At 44.5% G+C, this 22,045-nt stretch overlaps 1 protein-coding gene across 1 annotated transcript in view; it reads left to right on the top strand.

Moving 5' to 3' along the window:
- The window catches only part of LOC101705302 (kinesin-like protein KIF28), a 60,740-nt gene that overhangs the window by 22,957 nt on the left and 15,738 nt on the right, over window positions 1–22,045 (top strand). The window contains 9 exon segments of the mRNA XM_087194085.1: window positions 3,158–3,177; window positions 3,375–3,500; window positions 5,414–5,504; window positions 7,454–7,507; window positions 17,745–17,869; window positions 18,894–19,041; window positions 20,421–20,539; window positions 21,077–21,110; window positions 21,113–21,183. Coding sequence (XP_087050211.1) covers window positions 3,158–3,177; window positions 3,375–3,500; window positions 5,414–5,504; window positions 7,454–7,507; window positions 17,745–17,869; window positions 18,894–19,041; window positions 20,421–20,539; window positions 21,077–21,110; window positions 21,113–21,183 — 788 coding nt within the window.

The following is a 22,045-nucleotide window of genomic DNA, read 5'->3' as shown; positions in this document are numbered from 1 at the left end:
TTTGAACACACTTATCCCATAATTCTTTTATTTTTAATTTTTATTAGAACATATTTGTAGTACATAAAGATCACATTCCTCATGGGGAGTTGGTACCTGTACATAACGCATCTTAATTCTTTTTATTTCCCTTTCCCCTACCTTCCCTCGCAGCTGCATTTTCTCACTAGCCTCCTTCCATCTCTTTTTTTTTCCTATTAACTATCTTTTATTTTTGTTCTCTTTTTTTTTTTGGTACCGCGGATCGAACTCGGGTCCTTGCGCTTGCGCAGCAGGTGGCGATTTTGTTCTTTATTTATATTTTGGGTTTCTCATATAAGAGAAACCATTTGATACTTAAGCTTGTGTGTCTCATTTATTTCACTTAACATTGTGGTCTCATTAATTTTCCTACAAATGATTCAAGTTTATCTTTCGTTATTCATTCTTCTGTTAGTGGACATATAGGCCATTTCCAACATTTAGCTATTATAAGCTGTGCTGCTATAAACATGGCTATGCATGTATCACTGTAATATGATGACTTTAACTCTTCCAAGAAGATACCTACAAGGAGAATAGCTGGGTTGAATAGGATTTATTTTAGTTTTTTGAGGAATCTCCATAATGATTTCCATAGTGATTGTACTAGTTTACATTCCCACCAACATCAAAGGGTTCTTTTTCCCCCTCAGCCTAACCAGCATTTTTTGTTATCTGATTTCTTGATGATAATCATTCTTTCTGGAGTAAGATGAAATCTCAGTGTTGCTTCAATTTACATTTCTCAACTAGAGAGGTTGAATATGTTTTCATATATTTATTGGCCATTTGTATTTCTCCTTTTGAGAAATGTCTATTCATTTCAGTTGCCCATTTTTTGATTGTGTCTTTTATTTGGGGGGGGCAGGCTAATTTTTTTTGAATTCTTTATATATTCTCAATATTTGTCCTCTGTCCAAGGAATAGCTGACAAAATCTTTCCTTTTTGTACATTGTCTCTTTACTCTGTTGGCTATTTCTTTTTTCTGTATTCTATTTCTTTTTCTGCTTCTTAATTTGATATGATCCCATTTGTTGATTCTTGGCACCGTTAGAGTTCTGTTCAGCAAGTCCTTGCCTATGTCTTCAAGAGTTTTACCTATTTTATCTTCTAGCAGATTGTTTCTATGTTAATACTTAGATCTTTGATTCATTTTGATTTTAATTTAATACATGGTAAGAGATACAGGACTAGCTCTAGATTCAGTCTTCCACATGTGGATAGCCAGTTCTCCCAGCACCACTTGTTGAAGAGGGTATCTTTCCTCCAGCATAAGTTTTTGGGCCTTTTGTCAAAGATTAGGTAGCCAAATGTGCTTGGAGTTATTTTTGCATCCTTCGTTCTGTTCCATTGATCCACATGTGTGTTTTTTCCCAGTACCATACTGCTTTTATCACTGTAGCCTTGTAGTATAAATTGAAGTCTGGAGCTGTCATTCTTTGCTCTTGTTGTCTGGGATTGCTTTTGCTACTTTGAGTGTCTTCTGGTTCCATATAAATTTTAGAATTGTTTTCTCTAGTTCTGTGAGGAATACTATTGGGATTGGGATTGGGATTGCTTTAAATCTGTATGTCAGTTTTGGAAGTATGGGCATTTTGACTATATTTGTTTTGCCTATCCGGGAAGAGGGAATGGCTTTCCATTTTCTGATGTCCTCTTGGATCTCCTTTTTCAGAGCACTGTAGTTTTCATTGTCAACTTCTTTTGCTAGGTTAATTCCTAGGTATGTACTTTCTCTTGATGCTATTGTGAAAGGTATTGTCTTCCTAATTTCTGGGTGAGTTCCTTATTGGTGTACAGGAATGTTACTGATTTTGTGTATTGACTTTATATCCTGCTACGTTGCTGAATTTGGTTATTAATTCTAGGGGCCTTTTGGTGGAATTTTTGGATCTTCGGTGTAGAAAATCATGTCATCTGTACATAATGATAATTTTACTTCTTCCTTTTCTATGCATATCCTTTTTATTTCTTTCTCTTGCCTGACTCCTCTGGCTCATGTTTTGGGAACTATATTGAACAGTAGTGGTGACAGTGGAGATCCTGTCTTGTTTCTGATTTTAGAGAGAAAGCTTTTAGCTTCTCTCCATTTAATATGATGATTGTTGCTGTTGTTTTGTCATAAATTATCCGTTACCACTGTCAGAAGCAGTTCTAAAAGTCCTTTACAAGTGTCTCCACAGGTATGATCAAAAATTGGTGAATGTTGTTGCCAACTGCCATCCAATGGAAAGGCAGCCTTGTACAGACATTACAATGTGTCCTCATCCACTTCATTGACCACGTCTAGCACCGTGTGATCTTTGGCTCTTCCCCCAAATCAAAATGACCACAAAAGATAAACATTTCAAATTGATTCAGGACACTGAGGCAGCCACAACAGTACAAATGAAGACACTCAGGAAAGAGGACTTCTAGAACTTCTCCAGAAAGTGGCCTGAAGGATGGGGTAAGTGTGTTCAAGGCCAGGGAGAGTATTTTGAGGGGATTGATGGCAATGTGTCTTTAATAAATCTTTTTAAAATTTAAAAATTCATCATATATTTTTATACCACATGTACATTTTATGCCCATTATGGTTTAAAATGGGATGGATGATAAAGGTAAACTAGAAAACTGTTAATGTGCAATTGGTAAGGTGTTCAGCATCAAGACAACAACATAGAAAAAGCCCAAAACATCTTTGTTTAGTGCTCTGTAGCAATCCTGCTCCTAGCCCGGGTTCCATGTCGCCTCCCCAGCTGAACCCTCTGGTGGCCCCCTCCCTCTCTCTTCATGGTCCCAGTCATCACAGGGTCAGACACGGTTTGGGCAGCCCTGCCAGGAACATCTCCAGGCTTCCACCTCAGCACAGCAACTTCCTGAGTTAGAGTTGGTGCACACAGCTGGTCCAGGCACGGAGCTGATTGCCACGTGTCTCTAACACTAAAACCGGGATGCGTTGGATGTTGACCTACACATGGCATCCAATTCTCATTGTTCATAAGCAAAGACACAAAATACATGAAAGACAATGTAAGATAAATCTGATTCTTCCTCAATCCCATGGCCTTGTGGGAATTCCCTACAATGATGGCATGAGACAAAACCCCCTCACAAGCTTACAGGAAAGAGGAAGAGAATATCTCCTCTCAGAAGGGCCTTCTTGCCCTAATGTCTTATGAGTTACACAGCAGTACTGCTCATCATAGGAATTAGCAAATGAGTTCTGCATACCTAAGTGCAGCTTGGTTTCCCCTCCTTGGGGGTCCCTTTACTTCACTGAGAACCCAGGTCAGAGTCCCGTAGTGACTCCATGCCTCACCTCTGACACCTCCGGCCTGGTGCTTACAATCCTCCCTCCCTCCCACAGTTTAAAATCCTCTGCTCTTTCCTGGCAGAACAGCAGCTGGGGACTCTCACTACCCAGGGGACTTGGGCACACCTGCTAGAGCAGGCATGGAAAGAGTGGGAGCAGCAGTACACGGCTTCGGCCCTGGTGAGTCTCCCTCCTCCCTGCCAAGGGCAGCCTCTGCCTCAGATGTGGAAGACCCCCAGGGGCAGTGAGGCTTTGTCAGTGAACATGTAAAATGGGACGCAGGATACAGGACTTCTTACTCCTGGTGGAGCTAAGGGGAGAGAGAGTAAGTGCCAGGGCACAAACGGAAGGGAGCCACAGAGCCTCTGTGTACACTGAGGCCGAGCATGGAATTCAAGGCTGTTGGTAATTTGAGTTTGGGGGGAATTTGAGGGTTATGAGTTGTCCCCTGGGACTGTACACAGTGACCTGAGCCATGGTGCCTCTCCTGGCACTCACTGCCAATATCTGATCACAATCCCCTGTGATGCAAATATAGATTTTTTTTTTCTAGTGCTGGGGTTGGAACCCAGGGCTTTGCAAAATCTAGGCAGGTGCTCTGCTATCGGAGGCTGATCAGTCCCCTGATCTGCCTAGAGAGGGGTAAGGTGAAAGATAAAGAAAGAAAGACAAATGGGCCAGGGATTTAGCTCAGTGGCACCACACCTGCCTCACAAGCACAAGGTCCTGAGTTCAATCCCAGGTACCAAAAAATCTTATAAGACAAAGAGACACACTTTCCACGCATATGGGGGGCTGGGAGGTCAATGCTAGAGTGGGCAAAGACAAAAACACTCCAGGCTAGCCACTATTTATTAGGTGCACACAATAATCGGAAGGAGTATCGGGTGATTCAGAGGGCAGCGGTGATCTTATGCTGATGAGGACACTGGGATGGGCAAAGGATTCTTACAATAGCAAGGGGGAAGAGATAGCAGGTTAATAAGGAGTTTGTCCTTTCCCCTAGACAAAACTCTTTTTTGCTATTGTCACTATTCGGTTTTCAAGGAACCAGGGTGTCTTCAGCTGATGTACTCTTGCCCTGGAACTTCACAGCATTACACTGGAGGCAGAACAGACTTAAGTTTGCTGGCTTGCATGGCCAGACACTAGGCCTCAGATGAGCCCTAATCACAATTTAATTACAAAATGACTCTTCCCCCAAAATTATGTAGAGTGGCTCTCGACACTGCAGCTGAGCTGCATCCCCAGCCCTGGCTGTGATGCCAATCTCATCCCCGGGTGAGGGAGAGGCCCTCTGTGCCTCCCCATGCCACTCCCACCCCACCACAACTTTACAGCCACAAGGCTCCAGGCACATCCCGAAATGATGGATCAGACCTTGAACAAGAACAGGCAGGAGAACCCATCCTGGATTCTGGGGGCTCAGGAGCCTAGAAATAGGCCAAAGCTGAAGGAGTGGAGTGTGCGGGGTCTGTGGCAGCAGGAGGCGGATGAAGTTAGAGGCTAAGGGTTCTAAAGGCAGGACAAATGGGGTGCAGCTGGAAGCTGTACTAAAGCAGCACCCTGGGGAAGGGGTGGCAGGCTCCGTGATTCTTGGGGCAAGTAGGACTCAGCACAGGTGTGCAGGACTTGTACTCTGCATGAATAATACCAGTTGGAAGGATTTTTATCCTCTTTGCTCTAGTCAGAACGGATTTTAAGAATTAAGCCAGGTGTGGTGGTGCATGCCAGTAAATCCAAAGTGCCATTTTTTGCCATCAGTGCCTGGTCACCAATTAGCCAGCAGCAGGGCTTTGGGAGGATGGAAGGATTAAAGGGGACGAAGCAGCGGGGCATCCAGAGACCCAGGAGCAGGGTGCCTGGGGACTCCAGGGGCCGAAGAGATTGGTAGGGTAGAGGGGGGCAGCACAAGGGCAGCTGGTTAGGGGAGGCAGGGACCACAGGCAGCTGTGCCTCGGAACGACCCTGTCCAGACGAATCCAGCTCACAGCTGACCCCAGCCCTGCTCAGCCTCCCCCCAGACACAGTCCAGTGCAGAAGTGGACAGGGAAGGCGTATGGGTGACAGGACTCTCTGCATCTCTCCTCCAGGAGCGGCAGCTGATGAGGACCCTCCCTCACCTTCTCAATGTCAATGAGGGCCTGCAGCTCACAGGGGTCCTCGAGTACTTCATCCATGCCGGTATTCACTGTGCACTGCCCTGGTCCTGCTCCCCTCTGGCCCAGAGACAGTTTCTTTCCTGCCCTCCCACCTCCTTTCCCTTCTTTTTTGATTTTTAACAATGGGCGTGGTAATCCCAGCACACCTGTAATCCCAGCACTCGGGAGGCTGAGGCAGGAGGATTGCTGGGAGTTTGAAGTCAGCCTGGGCTACATAGTTCAAGACCAGCCTGAGTTACATAGTGAGACCTTGTCTCAAAAACAAATCAAAACTCCCAACAACCTGTGGTATAATATATATAACAAAATGTACCACTTTAACCATTTTTAAGAGTCTAGATCAGAGGCATTCAGCACCTTCACACTCTTGTGTAACCATCACCAGCACCTGTCTCCAGAAGTTTCTGTCATCTCAAACTGAAGCTCTGAACCCACTAAACACTAACTCCCCACTCTCCCAGCCCCTGGAAACCACCGTTCTAGTTTCCGTGCCTGTGAATTTGACTATTCCAGTTAACTGACATATAAGCAGAATCATACAGTATTTGTCCTAGGTGGACTGATTTAAATTCATTCATGTTGTAGAACACATGAAAATTTCCTTTTTAAAGACTAAATAATATTCCATTGTATGCATATCTCATATTTTGTTTATCCTTTTGCCAGGTGTGGTTCTTTTTCCATTAAAATATTTTGTATTTTTTACATGAAAAAGTAAGATATACTTATTTTAATTAATGCAAAAATGTATATAACTAGTCACTGATATACTCCTTATTTCCTAAAAGATAGCCAAGATTAGCCTGGTGGGTAAGGTAGAATTTTCTCCGAAACAAACCTTGAGACAGTGTTTCAGGTGGAGATGATTTCTTAAAGGTTTGCTCCTGGGAGAATCCAGTGAGGGAGTGGGGAGCTGACATTGAAACAGGGAAGGAGCTGGGCAAGGATATGACGCAAGACCTCACTGGAAAGTAATCAGCCTTGAAAGCCAGAAATCAAAAATGCCAGCTCCAACTACCCTGTCCGTGCCTTACAGAGTAGCCTCTGAGCAAGAGAATAGTGGTGCAGGTAAGGCAGAGATAGGCTGATTGGGGCTGGCATTTTTGATCTCTAGTTTCCAAAACTGGTTATTTTCCAGTGAGGTTTTATTTTGAAGGAAAGAAGGTGCTTTCAAGGGAAGTCTCTCAGAAAGCTCTGGAGTATAAATCAGACTCGGGCATGTGTCTGCCTGGAGACAAAGGCTTTGTGTTCAGCCCAGCAGCAAAGATTGTGGGAGACATAAAATCACCAGGTGTTACAGCTCTGTCTTTCTTAAGAATGGGTGCACTCCATCCAGTGCCCGAAGCAATCTTCTAGTGTTGCAGGTGCATCTGGAGCAGGAAAGCCTGCTGAGGCCAGGACAGGCGCACAGAGCCAGGCATGGTTCTTACCAGGTCCTTGTTTCATGGTTTCGGAACCTGGAAATATCACTGACTTAAATGAATACTGAGTATGTTGGAATACAGCACCAGGGTTGCGGGACTCCTGGTCCCCTGGCTGTAAGACAGGTGTGGGTTCCAGGACGGTAGTAGAGGCCAGGAGGAGCTGGCCAGGGCTGCCCAAAAGCTGCAGGTGACACCCTGGCATGTCCCCCACGGCTGTCACCAGACAGAACCAGTCAGAGCTTCAAAGGGCCTTTCCTGTGGCAGGCTTCACAGTGTCTCCTAAGGCCCAGTGCCTTCTGTTTTCTTTCTCCAAAATGCCCAAGGTACAATTTTCAAAAGGCTAGGAATACCACACACAAAAAGGCAGAAGGTAAAAAAATCCATAAAGCAAAGTCATATCCAGGCACCATTATGATTGACAACCCCAGTGGGAAAATCCCCTCACATGATCCCACTGAAGAGAAAAGGTCACTTGTAAACATCAGATGTGTCGCCCCGTTAAGTCAAGTCCTGACCACTGAAGATGAGCTGTCCTAACTCTTTTCAGGTTCGTGGGACGCCGGCCAGGCTGCTTCCAATGCCATCACTCCTCAAGGCCTGGGTTAAGTTTCTGTGAATCACGTCCTTGTCCAGCATTAGAAAATTAGGAGCTCTTGATATAGAGGTGGTTCTTGAAGGTCATCTGGCCCTGGGCAGGCAGGCCACAGACCCTGCTGGATGAATGAGAGGTCCTCCCTCATGACCCGCTGTGTAACAAGGTTGGGAAGAGTTTCCTCCGCTCTGGTCTTGGGAGGTCGGGATGTCAGTGACAGAAGTCCATGTGGTGATTCTTCACAAACAGAAATAAGATCTGGCCAGGAAACAGAGAGTTGGAAGGGCAAGCCCATGGCGGTGGCCCATATCTTTCATGGTCTCATCTCCAAAGGCAACTGCATCTTCAGATCTCAGTGCCTGGAACCCTCACTGACTGGACTAGCAGGTGGAAAGCCTACATTTTGGGGTGACTCCTTCCCCTGAGGACTCCCTGAGGAGTCCCCACAGGAGTCTGTATGAAACCCTAGGTCAGGTCTGACACAATCAGAGTCCCCAAGCTCTGTGCCTTTCTGTTTGGGAGGCCAGTGCTCCAGGGTTCTCTCCCCTGCTCCCAGGACCACTGTGTCCCAACTGCCCACAGGTCTCTGGGCAGCAGGTGTGATTGGCTCTTCCAGAATGAGGCCTCGCTGGCAGCCCTCCCAGAGTGCCTCAGGCCTCCCAGGCAAAGCACAGGGGCCCTCATGGGAGATGTGCTGACCTAGGGGCCACTGGCATCCCCTCACCTGCCCCAACAGCCTCCTCTGGGCCTCTTCCTGAGGATTCTCCTCATCTCCTTTGCACACCACTCCCTTAGCCCAACACTCAGGTCTATAATTGGCCACATTCCCTTGATGAGCTAAGATCAAAACTTTCCCTCACAGGAACCCTGGGCCCCATACAAATAAGGGATGTGGATGGACATGCGTCTCAACATGCAGAACTCTCCATGACAGCCAATGAGTCCAGGAACATTCTAGAACAGTTAAGAAGCTGGTCATTTGGGGCACACAGATGTCATCAGGGAGCAGCCACACTGACACCTCTGGCATTCAGCCCCAAATCTTGTAACATGTAGTTTGGATTTATATAGCTAAAGACCCATAGATCTACATTTTTCCTACACTCTGTAACCTCTTTATGGAATCACCTTCGCAAGCATTTCTTCTGAAACATCTTTTTAAAAAATATATTTGTTGTGTTTTTTCCATTTTTGTTTTGATTAGTACATGTCTGCAGTACATAAATATCTCATTCTTTGTGGGGAGTTGGTACATGGACATAACACATCTTAATTCCTTCTTCATCCCTTTTCCCTCTTCTCCCTCCCCTCCTTCCACCTCTCGGTCCCCTTCCCATTTGCAAAAGATCTATCTCCTTGTTTCCTAGTATTTTCACTTTGCTCTTTATTTATATTTTGTGTTCCTTATATAAGAGAAACCATGTGATATCTATTTAAGCTTGTGTCTGGTTTATTTCACTTAACATTATGATCTCAAGGTATATCTATTTCCTACTAATGCTTCAACTTTATCCTTCTTTAGGGTAATGTAGTACTCCATTGTATATAAATATCACAATGGGGCCGGGGATTTAGTTCAGTGGTTCTGCTGCCTGCCTCCCAAGCACAAGGACCCAAGTTCAATCCCCGGTACCAAAAAAAGTGGCATTCTATAAATACCACATTTTCTTCATTCATTTGTTGATGACCATATAGGCCACTTCCAAGATTTAGCTATTATGAATTGTGCTGCTATAAACATGGGCATGCATGTATCAATGTAATGTGATGTCTAACTGTTCCATCTTTTTTTTTTTTTTTGGTACTGGGGATTGAACTCAGGAACTTGTGCTTGCTAGGCATGCAGCAGAACCACTGAGCTAAATCCCCAGCCCAGTGTCTAACTTTTTTAGGATACCTTAGAAAGGAATAGCTGGGTTGTCATAGTTACTTTTCTCATTACTGAGAAAAAATATATGACACCCAAAGTTAAAGGGGGAAAGGTTTATTTCAGCTCACAGCTTGTAGAGGTTTCAGTCCATAATCAGCTGGCTCCAAGACCGGGTTGCATGGCAGAAGGGCATTGTGGAGGAGAAACTGTTCATGGCAGGCAGAAGGCAGCAAAAGCAGCAAGCAACAACAGCAGCCCTCTTTCTGTTCTTTGTATTATATCCAGGCTACCCACCCTTAGGGTGGGTCACACATCCTACTATGAATCAATCCCAGCATCACATCCTTAATCCCAGCATCACACACTCTAGATCCAGCCACCTCTGAAAAGCCTCACCCATAACCACATGAGGCTTTGGGGGCACATCTAGATACAAGCCATAACATGGGTCAAATGGGATTTCATGTTTTAGTTTTTTGAGGAGTCTCCATACTGATTTCCATAGTGGTGTACTAGTTTACATTCCCACCAACAGTGTATAAGGGTCCCCCCCACCTACATCCTGCAACCTCACAAACACTTGTTATTTGATTTCTTGATGAATCTCAGAGTTGTTTTAATTTGCATTTCTCAAACCCAGAGATGTTGAACATTTTTTCTTGTATTTACTGGCCATTTGTACATCTTCTGAGAAGTGTCTATTCATTTCACTTGCCCATTTTTTGATTAGGTCTTTTATTTTGGGGAGGTCTGATTTTTTTTTATAAATTCTAGATAATAGTCCTCTGAGGAATAGCTGGAAAAAAAATTTTTTCTCACTCTGTAGTTTGACTTTTTATTGTTTGTTGTTTCCTTTGCTGCGGAGAGAGGTGTTAGCCATAGAGGCTCCATGTTAAATCTTACCCTCCATTGTATAGAGCAAGGAGACTATGTTACGAGGAACCGCGTCCTTGCCAAATTAGATGTTTACCTTCAGAAATTGTCCTGGAACATGATGAACATTTTGTAAACCCGAGAAACAGGAAAGCCCATGAGGGTGGGGAATTTCCAAAGAACTAGAGAACAAGGAAGCAGGTGTCTTTGGATAAGGGTCATGATGAATACGCAAACTCACCTGTGATAAAAAGGGGAGGAGAATAAAAAAGCACGGAGGCAGTCTCTCTGGGAGGCTTCCGACTCTATCTCTGCGTCTTTCTTTTTCTTCATCCTCACTCCCCCACTCAGGTGCTGTTCGACAAGTGACGGCTGGCTCCGTCACGGGTGGCGCCCGAGCAGGGACCTGAATACGGGGGACCATAGTGAAGGACACCGCGGATCGTGAGCTCGGATAAGTAAATTAAGGGCGGTGAATACACTCGGGAGTAACAAGCTGGGTATTGGTAATAGCCGAATGCTTTTTGAACATATGCTTAAAAATATGCTTCACGCTCGTGGAGCAAAGGTAGGGCATCAACAATTATGTAATTTTTTAGAATTTGTAGAGAAAGTTTGTCCTTGGTTCTCTGAAGAAGGCACAGTAGATTTAGAAGTATGGAATAAGGTGGGAAGGCGACTTCAGGACTATTACGATGGTCATGGACCCACTAAAATCCCTATAGATGCTTTTAGTTTATGGGCTTTAATTAGAGATAGTTTGGATCCTCGGCATGAGGGAGAGAGGGTTGAAGGACCCTCCTCAAGTCCTTCCTCGGAGGAGCCTGACAAGGCTGGTGTTCCCGAGGTTGTCCCTCCACCTCCTATAGAAAGTGAAGCTAAGCCAGCTGCTCAGCCAGTGTATGCTGATGCGGAGCCTGCACTAAGGAAGGGTTTTTTTCCGGATGAGGGACCCCTAAACCCGGGAGATGCTGATGATTTGGAAGAAGAGGCTGCTAGGTATAACAATGAGGACTGCCCCCCCTCCCTATCGTAGCCGCGGCCAGGAAAACCGAAAAATCCAGACAGCCGGCGAATGAGGACGTGACCGAAAGGATTACTAGATTGGAAAAGAGATTGGAGTCTCTTTGTCAGCAGTGGCAGACAGGCTTAACGGTGGAAGAGGAAGACCAGAAGACTCAGGGCGAGGGAGGAATAGTTCCTAGTATAATTGCTGGTCTTGAGCCCCTGCCGGTTGCAGGTCCAAGATTAATGAAAAAAACTGACCCTCTTATAGCCATGATCAAACATCCCCCAGGACCCAGGCCTTTGTCTGTCAATTCTCGGTCTCTGTCGCCATTACAAGCTACCCTGCAACATGCGGTTGACAGAGGGGAAGATACCCAGGGCTTTCATTTAGCTTGTCCAGTATTTGAGGAAGCTGACGCTCAAGGGAATATGGTCAGAATCCATCGGCCGATATCTTTTAAGCAACTCAAAGAGTTAAAAATGGCATGTGCACAATATGGCCGTACCGCACCTTTTACTCAGGCTATGTTAGAATCGTTGAGCACGGAGGCGCTGCCTCCCAGAGATTGGAAACAGCTTGCTAAGGCATGCCTGTCTGGGGGAGATTACCTCCTTTGGAAAACAGAATTTTCCGAGCAGTGTCAAAGAACAGTTGAATTAAATCGGGCTAATAGAAATGATATTGATTATGACCTCAAGTGGTTTTCACTGATGGGTCTTCCAATGGTATTGCGGCATATGTTATTCAGGGAAAGCCACAGATTGTTCATACAGCCCCTGCCTCCACTCAGATTGTTGAGCTTCGTGCCATCGCTGTGGTATATTTGAACTTCTGGCCCATTATTCTTTTAATTTGTATACAGATAGTCATTATATTGTTAAAGCTTTACAGGTGCTTGAAGCAGTTGCTTATACTGATGCTGCCAATAATCAAATACAGGAGCTCTTTGCTCAGATACAACGGTGCATACATGCCCGGACCTGTCCCTGTTATGTGGGTCACATTAGGGCTCATTCTGGGCTTCCCGGACCCCTGGCAAAGGGAAATGATCTTGCGGATCAGGCTACATGGCTAGTAGCTTTCAGTCAATTGGAATTAGCTCAGCAGTCTCACGCTCTACATCATCAAAATAGCCACAGCTTAAGGAAGCAATTCCAGATAACTCGAGAAGCCACTCGACAAATAGTTAAGCAATGTTCTGCCTGTCCTATACATCATTCTGTCCCTCATTATGGGGTAAATCCCCGCGGCCTTAAACCCAATCAGTTATGGCAAATGGATGTTACCCATATTGCCGAATATGGAAAACAGAAATATATACATGTAAGTATTGATACCTTTACGGGATTTATTATGGCCACTGCACAAACTGGAGAAGCTACAAAACATGTGATAGCCCATTGTTTAACATGCTTTGCCACAACTGGGGTCCCTATCATTCTTAAAACTGATAATGGCACGGGATATACTAGTAAAGCTTTTCAAATCTTTTGTAAACAGATGGGTATCGCCCATAAGACAGGTATTCCTTATAACCCACAAGGCCAAGGGACTGTGGAAAGAGCCCATGGTGCCCTAAAAAATCAATTGCAAAAAATAAAAAAGGGGGAGTTATACCCTTTATCCCCACAGAATTATTTACATCATGCTCTCTTCATCCTGAACTTTTTGATTGTGGATGCTTATGGATTGACTGCAGCAGAACGGCTGTGGCATCCTAAAACTAAATCATCATATGCTCAAGTGAGGTGGAAAGATCCCCTCACGGGTGTATGGAGTGGCCCCGACCCGGTATTAATATGGGGACGAGGGCATGTTTGTGTTTTCCCGCAGGACGCTGAAGGTGCCAGGTGGCTGCCTGAAAGATTGGTCCGTTTTGCGGGAAATTCTCCTGCCCCTTAGGATGATCCCGACAACTGTCCTGCTGATAAATCTAATGATGATGCTTAATGAGAAGGTTTATTGGACTTATGTACCTGATCCACCTGTTGTACATCCAATGAGCTGAAAAAATGGAGAAATAATGGTATGGGTGAACAATACCAGGCTGTTGGATGAGCCGGCAGCACCTGACAAGAACGAGGTCCGATTGTTCAACTGTACGGGATCAGAAACCGGAACCCCCCCCCATATGTTTCTTCAAAATCAACAGAACTGATCGTATAAGACTGAGCGCTCGAACCCTGGCAGGAAGGCAGGTAGATCAATGCAAAGGCGGGATCACTGGAGTCCATCTACATCTACCTGTGGGTATAGAGACCACTGGTGTAGTGCCTCCAACTTTTAATGCTCCAATGGGACTGTTCCATAGAAGAGATGTGTGGCGGATGCCCCTGTGAGATATAATATTACTGGATTTGATACTTATGTCTTGGACTGGTCTGAAAATTCTTGTCATCCCAAAAGAAATGTCACTGCATATGTCATGCGCTCTTAGGTACTGCTTGTAGGAAATATTAGTGTTCAGAAAGATTATGATTATTATAATGTAATTTACTTCAATTGTCAAATAAGCAATTGTGTCACCCAAACAGAAAATCAGATAGTGGTTTTGCGAATGGGTTCTTAGATTTGGATATTATAGATCTCCAAAATGCAGAACCCCTAAAATTTGATGCAGCCTAGGCTGCACAGGATTTTATCGAACAAATTAGAAAAGTTCTGCCATCTACATCTGCATTTATGCGGTAACTCATTTCCATAGTAATTATTGGAGGAGGGCTGCCTCTTAGATGCATGATCCTTCCGGCGCTACTACAGATGTTTATGCATTCTTTAATGAGGATGGCTGGAAGTATTCATGGTCTACAATTATATGCTACACCGCCTAAACCCATGGTGTAATCCCCTGCAGAGGCTGGTAGTCAATGACGGGTAAGAGGAATACAGGAAATCACCAACCTAAGACAGAGCAAGAGTACTGTGACACTCTTGACTCCATGATGGGTAAGGGATTTCTTTATATTCCTCATCTAAGACGGTCACAGCCTATCTGCATGATCAAGAGACCTTGATCATAATATATAAAACAGGGGGAGATGTGGAGAGCGGTGTTAGCCATAGAGGCTCCATGTTAAATCTTACCGTCCACTGTATAAAGCAAGGAGACTATGTTATGAGGAACCGCACCCTTGCCAAATTAGATGTTTACCTTCAGAAATTGTCCTGGAACATGATGGATGAATGTTTTGTAAACCCGAGAAACAAGAAAGCCCATGAGGGTGGGGAATTTCCAAAGAATTAGAGAACAAGGAAGCAGGTATCTTTGGATAAGGGTCATGATGAATAACCAAACTCACCTGTGATAAAAAGGGGAGGAGAATAAAAAAGCGGCGGCAGTCTCTCTGGGAGCCCTCCCGACTCTATCTCTGCATCTTTCTTTTTCTTCATCCTCACTCCCCCATTCAGGTGCTGTTCGACAAGTGACGGCTGGCTCTGTCACTTTGCTGTCCAGAAGGTTTTTAATGTGATGTGATCCCATTTGTTGATTCTTGATGTTATTTCACAGTTGGGGTTCTGTTCAAAGAGTCCTTGTCTATGTCTTTAAAAGTTTTATCTATTTCATCTCCCAACAGATTGTTTTTGTTTTAACAGTTAGGTCTTTGATCCATTTTGATTTTAGTTCAGTACATGGTGAGATATAAGGGTCTAGATTCAATATTCCAAATGTGGATAACCATTTTTTAAAAAAGGCTGTCTTTCCTCCCGTTTTTGGCCCCTTTGTCAAAGATCCAATAGCTGAGTATGCCTGAGGTTGTTTCTGCATCCTCTCTTCTATTCCACTGATCCACTGTCTGTTTTTGTGTAAGTACCATTTTGTGTGAGTACTATATTTATCACTGTAGCTTTGTAAGATAACTTGAAAGCTGAAATTATGATGCCTCTTGATTTGCTATTGTTCCCCAGGATTGCTTTTGGTATGTTGGGTCTCTTTTGGTTCCATATGAATTTTAGGATTCTTTTTTCTAGTCCTTTGAGGAATGCTGTTGATATTTTAATTGGAATTACATTAAATCTGTATATTAGTTTTGGAAATGTGGCCATTTTTACTGTATTTGTTCTGCTTATCCAGGAACAGGGGATATCTTTCTATTTTCTGATGTCTTCTTCAATCTCCTTTTCCATAGTACTGTCATTTTCATTGTAGGTCTTTTACTTCAGTTGTTAGGTTAATTTCTAAGTGTTTAATTTTTTCTTGATGTTATTGTGAATGATATTGTTTTCCTAATTTCTTTCTCAGTAAGTTCTTTATTTGTATACCCAACTGCTATTCATTTTTGTGTGTTGATTTTGTACCCTGCTACATTGCTGAATTTGATTATTCTAGGAGACTTTTGGTGGAATTTTTTGGGTCTTCTATGTAGAGGATCATGTCATCTGCAGATGATGATAATTTAACTTCTTCCTTTCCTATCTATATCCCTTTTATTTATTTTTCTGGCCTGATTGCTCTCTTTTGAGTACTGTATTGAACAGGCACAGTGATAGTAGACATCCTTGTTTTGTTCCTGATTTTAGATGGCAAGCTTTCAGTTTTTCTCCATTTAATCTGATGTTGCCAGTAGCCTTGTCATAAATGGCTTTTATCAAATTGAGATAAGTTCCTTCTATACCTATTTTCTTCAAGGTTTTTATCATGAATGGATGTTGAATTTTGTCAAAGGCCTTTTCTGCATCTATTGAGATTATCACGTGGTTTTTGTTCTTGCATCAGTTTATGTGACGTATTACATTTATTGATTTGCATGTGTTGAACTATCCTTGAATCCCTGAGATGAAGCCATTTTTGATCATGATGTATGATCTTTTGGATGACTTGTTATATTTTGTCTGCCAGGATCTTTTGAGGATTTTTGCATCTATGTTCATTAAAGATATTGGCCTATAGTTCTCTTTTTTGGTTGGATCTCTGTCTGGTTTTGGAATTAGGATTATGGTAGTTTCCAGGAATGACTTTAGGACTAATCCTCCCCTTTCAATTTCATTAAAGAATTTGAGGAATATTGGCATTAAATTTTCCCTGAAATTCTTATAGAATTTAACAGTAAATCCATTGAGATGAGCTTTTCTTCGTTGGTAAGTATTTTTATTACTGCCCCAATTTCATTGCCTGTTATTGGATTATTCAGGATTTTAAAATCTTGTTTCAGCTTTGGTAATTCTTATTTATCTAGGAATCTACCCATTTGTTCTGGATTTATTGGAGTACAAGTTTTCAAAGTAGTTGCTAATAATCTTCTGAATTTCAAAGGTGTCTGTTGTGATTTCACCTTTTCATTTCTAATTGTATTGATTGGGTCTTTTCTTTCCTTTTTTGGCAAGATTGGCTGAGGGTTTGTCTATTTTGTATATTCTTCCAAAGAACTATTCTGATTCATTGATTTTTTTTTAAAGTCTCTATTTCATTAATTTCTGCTCAGATCTTTATAATTTTCTTCCTTGTATCATCTTTGGATCTGGATTCTTGTTAGGTCCTCAAGATGCTTTATTTGGTTATTTATTTGGGCTTGCTCTGTTTTTTCTGATGTGGGCATTCACAGCTATAAACTTCTGTCTTAGGTCTGCTTTCATTGTGTCCTATAAGTTCTGGTATGTTGTACTGGCATTATGGTCTGATTCTAGTTTTTGTTTTGGACACAGCAGCTGTACACATTTATGTAACATTTCAGTACATGTATACAATGAGTAATGATCAGAGCAGGGTAATTTGCGTATCTGTCACCTTAGACATTTATCATTTCTCTGTATTGAGGACATTCAAAATCCTGTTAGCTATTTTGAAATATTCAATTGATTGTTGTAAACTTTAGTTTTCCTACTGTGCTATAGAACATTAGAAGCTGTTCCTCCCATTCCACCATACCCTTATATCCATTAACCGTCCTCTCTCCAGCCCTGCCTCCCCCACACCCCTCCCAGGATCTGCTAACAATGGTCGACTCTTTACTTCCTTGAGGTCAGGGTTTTAGTTCCATGCCAGTGAGAACATGCTGTACTTGTCTTCCTGTGCCTGACATATTCCCTTAACAGAATGTCCTCCACTTCCATCCATGTTGCTGAAAATAACTGGGTTTCATTCTTTGGTGGTGATTAAACAATATTCCCTGGTGAACATACACCACACGTTCCTGATCTGTTCATCTGCTGAAGGATACCCAGGTTGATCCCATATCTTAGCTGCTGACACATTTCTGTTTTTATTTTCCCTACCTTGGCCTGTGAGCTTTTGAAGAGTCACAGTGATCTTTGTGTCTGTTGGTTCCTTACAGCTCTAGACTCTTATCTGGGCTTTGTCCTATTAATAAAATGACTGCTTTGCTGTCTTCCACCTCCCTGTGCTCCTGAAGCAGGGTCTCCACATACTGTGAGCACAACACTCAGGAGGCCCCACCAAATCTTCCCACTGTTCTGCAGCAGCTGGAGATCTTACATATCGAGTAAATGAGAACCTGTCACTGAAATTCCCCAGGTGACTGGGACAAACTCTTGTCTTAGAATTTCAGATAAACACGCTTCCTTCATGAATTTGGATGGTAAAGTGATGGTCACTCCATACAGCAAATGTAAGGTTGTGGTCAATGGGGTGCCTATCACAACCAGGACAAAGCTGCATCATTTGGTAAGTTTCCTGCTGGGCCACAGAGGTACCTAAGTCCCCCCCCAAGAGCTAGGAGAGGAGGTTCGTGTGAAGAAACCCCAATTCATGCCAAGGGGACAGGGCATGGCTGGATGCTTCCCACCTTGAAGGCCTCTACTGTGGCCCATAGTAAGGTCATGAGCACAGCTGCTGGGGTGACAGGGCACTCCCAACCTGCTGTTGTCCTTAGGCGAGTCACTTCACTTCTCTGGCCCTCACCTACAAAACAATGGGGGCTGAACTAGGTCATCTCCTGCACACCTTCCAGCTCTCACACTTTTGACATGTGAGATTTTAAGAGCCTGTCCTTGGCAGGGACCGTGCCACCTCTCGCAAACATCAGAGCCTCTTCATCTCCACTCTCATCAAAGTCTCTACCTCCACAGCGACTCCTAGCTGCCCTCTGTGGCCCTCTCCTCTCCAATCTGTCCCCCACAACTGTACTCAGAGAATCTTTTAGATTGGCAAATGGGTTCTGTCGCTTTCCCTCTGGAAGCCCTTCATCGACCTCCTTTCGGGCCCCTGCCTGAGCTCCCCCTGCCTTCCACCTCCTTGAGCGCCCTGGGCACACTGACTTCCCCTTGGTTGTTCAGCAGTAGTTGTCCCTGCCCACCGAAGTGTCTCACACTTGAAATCTCTGCTTAATATTCCATCTTGCAGGAGGACTTCCTTCCCCAATGTAGTAGGCCTCTTGGACACTGCTGACTCCCTGTGCTTTTCTTCACAGGTTCTGATTTCACAGTTAGTCCTTCCATCCTCCAGGGGAGGGGCGTGTTTGGTCTCTGCAGATGCCTCAGTGCCTGGCAGGGAGGCAGCGCTGAGCGGGTGGAGTGAGAGCGGCACACAAAAGCAGGATGGTGTCCTTCCCTCCTCCTTCATGGCTCTCTTCCCTGTTTGGAGGATTTCCCAAGAAAAGCTATTTCTCAGAACCGTCTGGTGCAAGGCATGGGGCCTTGACTCCTCCTGAGGGGCTGACCCCACCTCTGTGTCTGTGTCTCCTCCCTAGGACCGCATTATTTTGGGATCCAACAGTGCCTATCTCTACATTGGGTTTCCTTCTGAGCGAGGCTGTGAAGACTTGAGCAGATTTGACTACGACTTTTTCCAGCTGGAGAGGGCAGCCCAGAAGGAGTGAGTGAGTGTGGCCAAGCTCGGTGAGCACCCCAGCCAGCTTCTCACCTCTTCCATGTGCCGATTTGAGAGCGGATGCTCTCACCGTGTGCCCTCTTGCTTCCCTTAAGAAAACCATTTTTACTGTTTCAGAATACAGTGTGCTCAAAGTTAAAATATGATTCCCGGGCCGGGGATTTAGCTCAGCGGTTCCGGCGCCTGGCTCGTAAGCGCAAGGAACCGAGTTCAATCCCCGGTACCAAAATAAATAAATACAATAAAATAAAATATGATTCCCATCTGAACATAGAGTGAGTCCACATCAAAGATTTATTTAACTCATTAAACTGTTTCCCTTAGGAATAAGGGTACAGACGGCTCAAAGGAGCATAGACGAGAGTGGTATATGCAGTGAGTGGAGGAAAGAATGTTGAAATAAGGCTTTGGGGTTAGATAAAGCCACCTAATGGGGTTCTGTCCCAGTCAGGGGCCTTCCACCCCCTGCAATAATCTAGGACTCCTCCTAGGTGAAGACATTCAGGAGCTCTGCCTTCTGCCTGTGTTCAGAAAGGGTGGGCCCCACTGAGGTGCCCGTGATGCCTTGGCTTCCCAGGTGAGGCACCTACACTTTGTTCACCTTAGGCCATGGGTGGAGAGCAGAAAGATACTACTGCATATATGCAGCGAGTTCCTCCTTTCTCCCTACACCGAAGAGGCTTTCTCAGAATTTTAGCAAAATAAACTGATATGAAATTCACCTCTTTGCTCTTCTTCTGCTAAAGTTCTTGATCAAAGCCAAACAAGTCTCGGTAGTACCAGACTGATACTCCACCTATTCACCCATTTATTCACAGCGGCTGACTGCACAGCTGGCTTCCAGCACAGGGCAGGGTTGAGCCAGCCTCAGACTCTAGGTTGAAGGTGCTCATGTGCAAGGGATGACTGTGTCTCCTCAACAAGGCAGCTTTGTGGGTGACCTGGGGAGTCAGGCTGCAGGGCCACCAGGCACTGTGAACCACAAGCAGGGACCTACAGAGCCAAGAGTTCCCTAAAGAGGTGGCATGAACCTATGTTGGGAGAGGATTGGGCCTCCCATAATCTCCATGAGCCCCTCCTTCAAGGCACCCAAATACACTAGAAGAAGGAACAGTTTGCTTTGCTGTGCTAGGTGAAGCTTCAGAATAAATCCTTAGCCAACTGGATTTCACCACCCACCACCACCTGGAAAATCTGGAGTCACTTTGGATCAAAGGCTTTTTGAGACCAAAAATGGGACCTGAAGGCACAGAGTCTGCTGTCAGGGTGCAGCCAACAGGGTTGAAAGGGACAACTATGTGAATGAATGAATGAATGAGCATATAAATGTATCCATAGCTAGAAAATATCACAGAACAAATGACAGGCTTTCATTTCCATTCACCAGGTGCTGTGAGCAGTGGAGATGGCCCAACAGACCCCAGTGTCCTGGCTGTATTCCAGGACTACATCAAACTCATGCCACTGATTGCAGAAGCAAATCAAATGAGTGAAGAGCTAAAGAAGGTAATTTATCTAGAGCTAGGAAAGAGTCACAGCATAGTGTCAGGTCCAGAAAGGACCTTGCTACCTAGAGAGATGTGGTTTTCCAGAGACCACACAGTGATAAAAACTAGACTAACACCCAAGCCTGCCCAGCCAGCCTGGGCCCCATTCCTGCTACTGCTGGTGTAGGCCCAGTGCCATAACCACCCCATCTGTTATTATTGTCCCAGTGGCTCTCTGGGTCTGGGAACCACAATGACTGCCATACCACTGAGAGGCCTGGGGCTGGAGTCAGCTGCTAGTGACACAAAATTCCAGCCAGAAGGAACCTTGTTAAGACAATTAATCATTTCAGTAAGTATGCAAGCACCTGTTCCAGGATATCATTGAGAAATTCTGGTGTTTTGCCATTCGTCTTGGTAAAATTCCAAGGACCAAAGAGTTGGACCATGTCCTTTCAGAAAGCCCGAGTGTAGCAAGACTACAAGGGAAGTGAATTGCAAAAGGCGATATGAGTTTAAAAATGGACTATTTAGTGAGAAGTATTTTTTTCACCAGGGACTTAAAATGGAATTGAAGGTGAAGAACTTAGCACATCAGACTCCAGGGCCTATGACCTGCAAAAAGAGCTCATGGTGAAGGTGACCAACCAAAGGACTCATGAGGTGAGTCTGTATCTGTGGGCAGGCACAAGCCTCCCCAGGGGGTTTTCTAGGGACACAGGTTATTTTCACAAAAATTTCAAGTATGTGCTGGGGTGCTGAGGCACTTTCCTCCATGTTCCCTCTTCTCGTCCCCCGCCGCCCCTGCATAGTGTCATATCATACCATATCCAACTGGTAATGGTGCCCATGTCCATGTGTGCGTGTGTGTGTGTGTGTGTGCACGTGCACGCATACGGAAGAGAGAGTTGCCATTTTAAAGCAATGGGAAAATCCACACTTTCACAAGACTGGAAAAAGCCATTTTACTGGCTCCAGAGGCAGATACATTCCAATGCTCTCCCCTCCAAGAAGGTCTTTTTTATGGACTTAAGCCCCAGAACCTCACAGGGCTATCTAGTAGTGGCCCTGTGTATGATGCTTTCTGAGCAGCCCCCAGGCAGTTAGCTCTGGTGAACTCTCAAGTTCCCATCCTACGAGGCCCAGCCACTAATTCTCTGGTGGAGATCAGCAGGCTGCTGCCTTCCAAACTCTTAAAGTAAACCCCGCGGTAGCAGGGGAGCCCCACATGGAGGCTACAGAGGAGGGCTGGCATCAGCCATTTGGGAGTCTGCTCTACTGAACATCTGAGACCTCGCTGGGATTCACTGCTCTGCTTGTTACCCTAAAGGTGCCAAAAGTTTCTGGGTCAAAAATCAACATTTTTTTCTTGGTGCTGGAGATTGAACCTCAGGGCCTTGCACATGCTAAGTACATGTTATGCACTGAGCTATAACCCCAGCCCTTAAGAACAGTATTTAAAACCTTTTTAAAATTGTGAAATATGACAAATGTAGAAAGACTATAAATGTATACATTCACATTA

Source organism: Heterocephalus glaber, unplaced genomic scaffold, assembly GCF_053883595.1.
Source record: "Heterocephalus glaber isolate CG9 unplaced genomic scaffold, H.glaber_assembly_v1.0 deba00001600, whole genome shotgun sequence".
Classification (NCBI taxonomy): Eukaryota; Metazoa; Chordata; class Mammalia; order Rodentia; family Bathyergidae; genus Heterocephalus; species Heterocephalus glaber.
Note: the sequence above shows the minus strand (reverse complement) of the source record. Positions and strands in the feature narration are given on the sequence as shown.